This window comes from Penaeus japonicus, unplaced genomic scaffold, assembly GCF_977035675.1.
Source record: "Penaeus japonicus unplaced genomic scaffold, GWHDUDI00000001_assembly GWHDUDI00000040, whole genome shotgun sequence".
Taxonomy (NCBI): domain Eukaryota; kingdom Metazoa; phylum Arthropoda; class Malacostraca; order Decapoda; family Penaeidae; genus Penaeus; species Penaeus japonicus.
The window spans coordinates 14,307,089-14,314,588 of NW_028234442.1; the positions used below are offsets into that span (position 1 = coordinate 14,307,089).

Genomic DNA, 7,500 nt, shown 5'->3' on the forward strand with positions numbered 1-7,500 from the left:
CTCGGAGCTGTTCCAGTGGCGCGGAGAGGTGAGGCGGATCTATGGGGTTGGGGGGAGAGGAGAGTGCGTGTTATTGGAAAGGTGGAGTGAGGAGTATGGATTTTGGGTCTGAATGTGGACCGAAGTTAGTTTTGGGGCGGAATTTTTATTAGAGTGGATTTTGGGTTTGGATGCGGACTGGAGTGGATTTGATGTTTTAATGTTGAGTTGGAGTGATGTTTAGATTATGATGTGGTGGATTTTTAGTTATAGAGTACCAAGTGTGGATAGAGGATATGGAATGAAAGTGCAATATGGCTCATGGATAATTGATCTTCAAGTGTTGATTTTGAATTGAACATTTTTGATTGTGGAGTGTGGATTATGGATATAGCATATTGAGTTGCAGAGTGTGGAATTTGGATATCAAGTAAGGTGGAAGAGAGATATTGGAGTTTAACTCTTCGTAGTCAAGCCAGAATGTTCAGCCTGGCTTGGGCCATTTCTTGACTTATGGTATGAAATATAAGTCTATGTATCATATATTAGTAAAAGGATACAAATTAGCAGTTGGTATAATAGGGCTGTATAACTGAGGGAATAGATAGCACTAAAACCCAACTAAAATACCCATTGCGGAGAATCAAATGTTTATTGCCTATAGAAGGAAAGGAAATTTCAAAGTGACTGGTTTATTATTTTCTTGTAATTTTCCTTCATTTGGTTAGATAAAAATGTGGTAGACTGAAATGCTTTGATTTTTATTTTCTCATAATTGTAGAAAAGGGACGAACAAGAGCGAAAAACTCCACAATGCATAATGAACGTTTGAATGTTATATTTTCATCAGAATCAAAGTTAAAATGAAGAAAAAGAATGTTTAATGCTATGATATTGCATGCGTAGGAGTTATTCATCTTCCTCTTGGTTATAGGGAGGATGAGAACAAATTATTCCACAATTGAAAAATGTGTAATGGAACACTTTAACCCATTCCCGACGGGGGAATTCTAGCCTTGAATGTCCAAATGCCGGGGCGTTCGAATTATTAGGCCTAAATCAATTGAATGGCTGGCACAATACTGTGCCGCCCGGCAACTGGGCTTTTGAATGCGCGGTACACATGCTGTACCACCCGTCCTGTGTGGGTTAATATTATATATTATTAGAATTAACCCATTCACCCCGGTTGATGTTCTATCACATGATCGAAAAATATGCCCAGACCCGGGTGACATCCTGAGATGTCATGCATTTTCTCGCTGAGTTCCAGGAGGGGTAGCTGAAACGTCAGCAATAGATCGCTAGATTGTTCTCAAATATAGTAATTTTTCATAATTCCTTAGACTCTGTTACTTTAGTTTAGGTGTTAGAGTGTCATAAAATGAGATACAATGTTGAAAAAATGATGTCACAGAAAATTTCTGCTTCTTGATTGGTTGAATGAAAAGATCCAAGTCAAAAACTATTGTAAAATCAAATGTGTTTGGCCAAGAAATAAAATAATGTAAAAAATTACTAATGCAATACTACGTGATATCACGTCATGTCATGTCAAGCGGTAGGTGTACATACTCATATGTACATGTATGATTATTCATATTTTTCTTCTTTCCATTTTGATAAAAAAGAAAATAAAGAGTAAAACATGTTTTTTGATGCCCCACTAAGAGATTGCTTCCACTTTCCATTAGTATTTTCACATAGAAGTAAAGAATATAGGCAAAGTTCAATAAAATAAAACTAGAAAGGCATTATTGTAATATGTTTTTCGACTAAAATAACTCCTCTGAACATGGCAATATTTTTACGTGCCTTTACATTGTAGACGCATTCGTGAAAACAATAAGAATAGGGTGGGTGAAAAACGCTCTGAGAGGATCAGCGCAGCCCCGCGCAGCGAGAAAACACCCCAGCGCGAAGTGTCGCACGCTTGTTATATTCCCAGTGTAAGCGGGAATAGGCAAAAATACGTCCCTTCATGAATGTGTTATAGATGTAGTGAAGATATAATTTCTGAACTATTAATTACATATTAATTACATGGTTGGTCACACACGTAAGCCAAATGCCATGTGCCACTCGCCCGATCACCTGCCAGGGCCAGCCAGAAGGACTGCCATGACAAAATATCTTGTCCCCGGTGGCTGGTCCTGCCACACTCGACATGATATCTTGTCACCCGGCATTAACGGGTTAAATAGCAAAATGATTAATTCCTGACTACACTAATATTACATTTACTCTCTTTTTAGCCTATGTTGATATAGTATTCAGAATTATTCATTATGGATCACACCTAGCCATTCATTCACTTTCTTCTCGACATAATGTTAATGAAGTACACATAATAATTCATTGCAAACTACAATAGCAACTCCTTCACTCTCTATTGTAACTAACTTTTATAGAAACACCCGATGAAAGACTCCCACACACACCAGCAACACACTTCATTAATTTACGACCCCACAGGTGACAAGAGGGCTGCCAGACTTCTCAGCACAAGAGAAGACCCGTGTGGGCGAAGAGCTTAGCGACATCCTCATATACCTGGTGGATCTGGCTGAACAGTGTGAGATTGATCTACCCCAAGCGGTGAGGGATAAGATGGTCAAGAATGCGGAGAAGTACCCAGTGGAGAGGGTGTTGGGCCGGAGTACCAAGTACAACGAGTATCCTGAGTACCTTCTCCAGGAAGCCCCGACGGCCGAAGAACCCCCAGAGAGGGAGGAAGGCGATGGCAGTGAATGAGGAATGAGCCAAGTGCAACGTGTGCATATGTACATCTGTGTATTGTGTGTTGCTAAGGATGGAAGCATCATTGCTCTGAATTTTGTTTCATTGCTGTGTCTCTCTGTTTCTCACCATCTTCCTCTATTTTATTCCATGTTTCTCTCTTTTTGTTTCTCTGTCATTCCCACCCCTCCTTTCCTCTTTCGACCTTTTTTCCTCTTTCCATCAAGGCCTTCTCCCCTGTCTCTTTTCCCCTCCCTTAATCCCTCCTGCCATCTCCTTCCTTTACGTCTTCTCCCTCCCTTGCCTCCTCTCCCTCGTCTGTCCTCAAGCTCAAGACTGTACAATACAGAGGGACACAAAGCCAAGAAGCCGTCTATGAAGAGCATTCCATATTTACCTGGTGGTAGTCATAAGGATGTCAAAAAAGTGTGTTTGAGTAGAAAGAAGTTCAAGGGGAGGGAGAGGATTTATGGGGAGGCAGGAGTATTGTGGAGAGTAATCGTGGGGCATTTGTAGATGAGGAAGAGAAACAGACTGCCACCCATTCCTTGTTGATACAGTTTGAGTGTTGTTATAACAAGCACCCACAAAATGGCAGATTGTTGTTGAATAGCATACTTTTAAGGGGATGTATTGTTGATGTATCTTCTTATTTTTTCCAAAGCACAAAAGAGTATTGTTACCTGCACAAATGAGTCACAGTAATCACTCTTGTCTGCGGATAAGAAAAGAGCAAAGGGTACGGTAGCATAAGTGGATCAAAAAAGAATGCACAATTGGTTATTCGGATCAATATTATTTTTATTATTATTTCTCTCCGATTCACAAGGTTATTTGAGGTATAGTGTTTTTAGGTCTTCATCATAGTTATGCTGAAACCTTATTCTTAGGTAAAACGTTTATACTCCTCATGACCAGAATGTTAAATATATATATATATATACCATAGGTAAGAAATTTATATATATATTTTTTTAATATTTCCATTTTTACCCAATAACATGAATGGGTCACATCACTGTTTTGAATTTTAGGGAAAGGTTATTTCACAAGGGTCTATCCTTCTCATACAAGCAAACCTCAGTCATGTAGTTGCATGTAATGGAAATCATATAAAACAACACTGAAACCAAGAATCTCATTGCCACAGAGGAGAGACACCTTGAAGTGTTTGCCCATATTAGATTTGAGTAATGCTGAGTAGTGGTTATTTTTTTGTTTTTTTTTCACTCTGAGACTTGCTTTTCTTTTGAAATTCCAGCTTTTTAGAAACAAAGAATATAGGGCCTCAGTAAATAGAGTGGGTCATTACTTGTATTAGAATGTTTTATAATCCATGCAGAATGTTAAGCAAGAGACAGATGGATTAGGTAATTTGGATGAACTTTTCAGCACTTTCTTGTAGTCAGGGGGTGGGGGGGAGTGTTTAGAAAGTACCATAATGCACGTTGATGTGCCACGTAAACACTAGAGTGACCCAGAGGGTACATCAGCATCTTAGGTGATGTGTCCTCAACTAGCACAGGTGCAGAGTGTGTAGAGATAAGTTCCAAGATAAGTTCCTAGTTTTGGGTAAGTTTAGCAGGGTTTGCAACGGATGTGTTCATGAACTTTATAATCTATAAGGCTTCCTCTTTCAAAGTGTTTGTATTTAGTAATGAAAGAACAAAATTTCATTGTCATGACCTAGAAGCATGGAGGCATAAAATGACTGTAATAGCAAACAACAGTGTTTGAAAATCTATGTTCAGTCTTGTGGTGAGACAATAAAGGACATGAAATAGTTGAAAAATGTTTGATCTTTCTGAAAAAAAAGTGATTTAAGTATCTGTTTTTAGGAAGTAATTGCTAATCATTAGGTAATTTTAGTTTATAGTTTGAACCGAGTTTCTGTAGAATGATAGTTGTTCCATCTCATTAAGAGTATGTTATAGATTTAATCCTTGGAGTAGTTAGTGTACACATTATTAGTATATAGGACAATGTGTTTTTGTATTTAGGAACCATAATAATGTCTGTTTTAAAGAGAGTTTTCACAGTCCAAAGTAGTTGATCTGTAGTTGACTTACTGCAGTAGTGCTCAAAATGTATTCATACAGGAGGGAGGGGAAGTGTGGGGACACTCTAGTGATTGGACACTGCGAAGTGCGCTCACCCCCCATGCGAGATTACACTGTATACTATGGATATACCTTTTGAAGATTGTTCCTCTTTTTATCATATGTGAATGTTTAAATACCAACATATGTTTGCAAATTTTTTGCTCTCACCCATCCACAGACCCCATTCTTAACAGCAGGGTTAAAAAAGGCAGATGTCAGAGCACTCCCCTCCCTTCCTCCCCTCTACTCATCCTTTAACTTCCTTTGCCTTCTTCTTTCCTCCCTCCTTTCTCCTCTTTTTCCCACTTCTTCCCTCCTCCTCCCTCCTCCTTCATCCACCTTCCCCCTCCCTCCCTCCCTCCCTTCCTCACTTCCTCCCTCCCTCCCTTCCTCACTTCCTCCCTCCCTCCCTTCCTCCCTTCCTCACTTCCTCCCTCCCTCCCTCCCTCCTCCCTTGTCCCTCTCCCCCTCCCTCCCTCCCTTTCTCCCCCTCCCTCCCTCCTCCCCTCCCTCCCCCCTTCCTTCCTCCCTCCCCCTTCCCTCCTCCTTCTTCTCTCCTCCTCCTCCTCCTCCTCCTCCTCTCCTCCTCCTCCTCCTCCTCCTCCTCCCCCCCCTCCTCCTCCCCACCCTCCTCCTCCCCACCTCTCCTCCTCCCCCCCCCACCTCCTCCTCCCCCCCACCTCCTCCTCTCCTCCTCCCTCCCCCTCCTCCTCCCTCCCCCTCCTCCTCCTCTCCCCTCCCCTCCCCCCCCTCCTCTCCCCCTCCCCCCTCCTCCTCCCCTCCCCCTCCTCCTCCCCTTCCTCCTCCTCCCCCCCTCCCCCTCCCCCTCCACCTCCCCCTCCACCTCCCCCTCCTCCTCAAGCGGGCACTACTAATTTTCATGTACATAACAGCATAATCAAAACTTCACTTCGGGCAACTATGGAATCATGGAGGACTGTGCTATCCGCGTCATTCGCATTGGACGCTCCAGGTCTTTTCTTTATCCCACTCTCTCAGCTGTTTATTTATAAGTATGTGTGGATTTACATTTTGTGGTCCTTGTTCACTTTTTTTTTTTCTTGATCTATTTTGTTTATATTATTGTTATTATTATCATTATTATCATTATTATTATTATTATTATTATTATTATTATTATTATTATTATTATTATTATTATTATTATTATTATTATTATTATTATTATTATTATTATTATTATTATTATTACTACTACTATTATTATTATTATTATTATTATTATTATTATTATGATTATGATTATTATTTTGTTATTAATGAGAAGGTTCCAGAATTTTTGACAAATAAAATTGGTGACATTGCTCTCTTTATTCTTCTGTCATGCAGCTTTCTTCCTCTTTCTCTCTCACTCTCTCTCTCTCTCTCTCTCTCTCTCTCTCTCTCTCTCTCTCTCTCTCTCTCTCTCTCTCTCTCTCCTCTCTCCTCTCTCTCTCTCTTCTCTCTCTCTCTCTCTCTCTCTCTCTCTCTCTCTCTCTCTCTCTCTCTCTCTCTCTCTCTCTCTCTCTCTCTCTCTCTCTCTCTCTCTCTATCTCTCTCTATCTCTCTCTCATATCACTTCTGTTTAAACTTCCTACCCGCTTATTTACTTAGTTTTGCATTATATTTCCATTTTCTTGACATTGGTAAAGCTGCTGTGACTATTACTGCTTTTACTTCCATTACCTCTACCCCAGATTGCAACACATAACAGCTGATTAAATTATATATATTACATTTATACTCATAGGTCCAACATTATCACTCTTTCACACTTTATAAACCCACCATCACTGTTAGCAACAAGGGCAGGAAATATGAGATATATATAATACATATATATATATACATATATATATATATTATATATATAATATATTATATATATATATATATATATATATATATATATATATATATATATATATATATATATATATATATATTATATATATATATATATATATATATATATATATATATTATATATATATATATATATATTATATATATATATATATATATATATATATATATATATATATTATATATATATATATATATATATATTATATATATATATATATATATATAATATATATATATATATATATATATATACATATATATATATATATATATATATATATATATATATATATATATATATATAATGTATATTGATATATATATATTGATATATATATATATATTTTTTTTTTTTCCCCTTTTTTTTCTCTCTCTCTTTTTTTCTTTTTTAAGAAATGTGTTGGTAAAATGTCAGGTGTTTTGTTCATTATTTTTTATTTGTTTATTCATTAATATTTTTTAGCATTGTTTTTTAGATAGAATTCTTTTAACATGAGGTAAAAGTATATGATGTATTCTCATTTTAATATTCTCAACATTCCCATTCTCAGTTTGTTGCACAGGAACATATTTGTCATTTGCATTGATATGGACATCTGACACATTTTTTTTTTTTTTCATATACATTCTTGTCCTACCCATAATTTCTTCTCCACGAACAACATCTAATATCATTATTACCTTACCTTTCCCTTCACATAGGTAACTCGCAGCCAAAACCACCACCACAGCTAACAATGTTACTGCTACTGTTTTGCAATTAATGTTTGGATCCCACTCGTATGTTACTTTTGTTATCAATTTTCACGTT

The 7,500-nt window shown here is 37.7% G+C and overlaps 2 protein-coding genes across 3 annotated transcripts in view; both read left to right on the forward strand.

Moving 5' to 3' along the window:
* Positions 1 to 5,254, forward strand: part of LOC122244890 (dCTP pyrophosphatase 1) — a 9,527-nt gene extending 4,273 nt beyond the window's left edge. Inside the window, exons 3-4 of the mRNA XM_043002859.2 lie at positions 1 to 28; positions 2,455 to 5,254. The exon at positions 1 to 28 is cut by the window's left edge and continues 129 nt beyond it. Coding sequence (XP_042858793.1) covers positions 1 to 28; positions 2,455 to 2,733 — 307 coding nt within the window. The 3' untranslated portion in view covers positions 2,734 to 5,254. The remainder of the gene's footprint in view (positions 29 to 2,454) is intronic.
* LOC122246048 (BTB/POZ domain-containing protein KCTD9) overlaps positions 1 to 7,500 on the forward strand; it is a 454,156-nt gene that overhangs the window by 130,226 nt on the left and 316,430 nt on the right. The gene's annotated exons all lie outside the window — the stretch shown is intronic.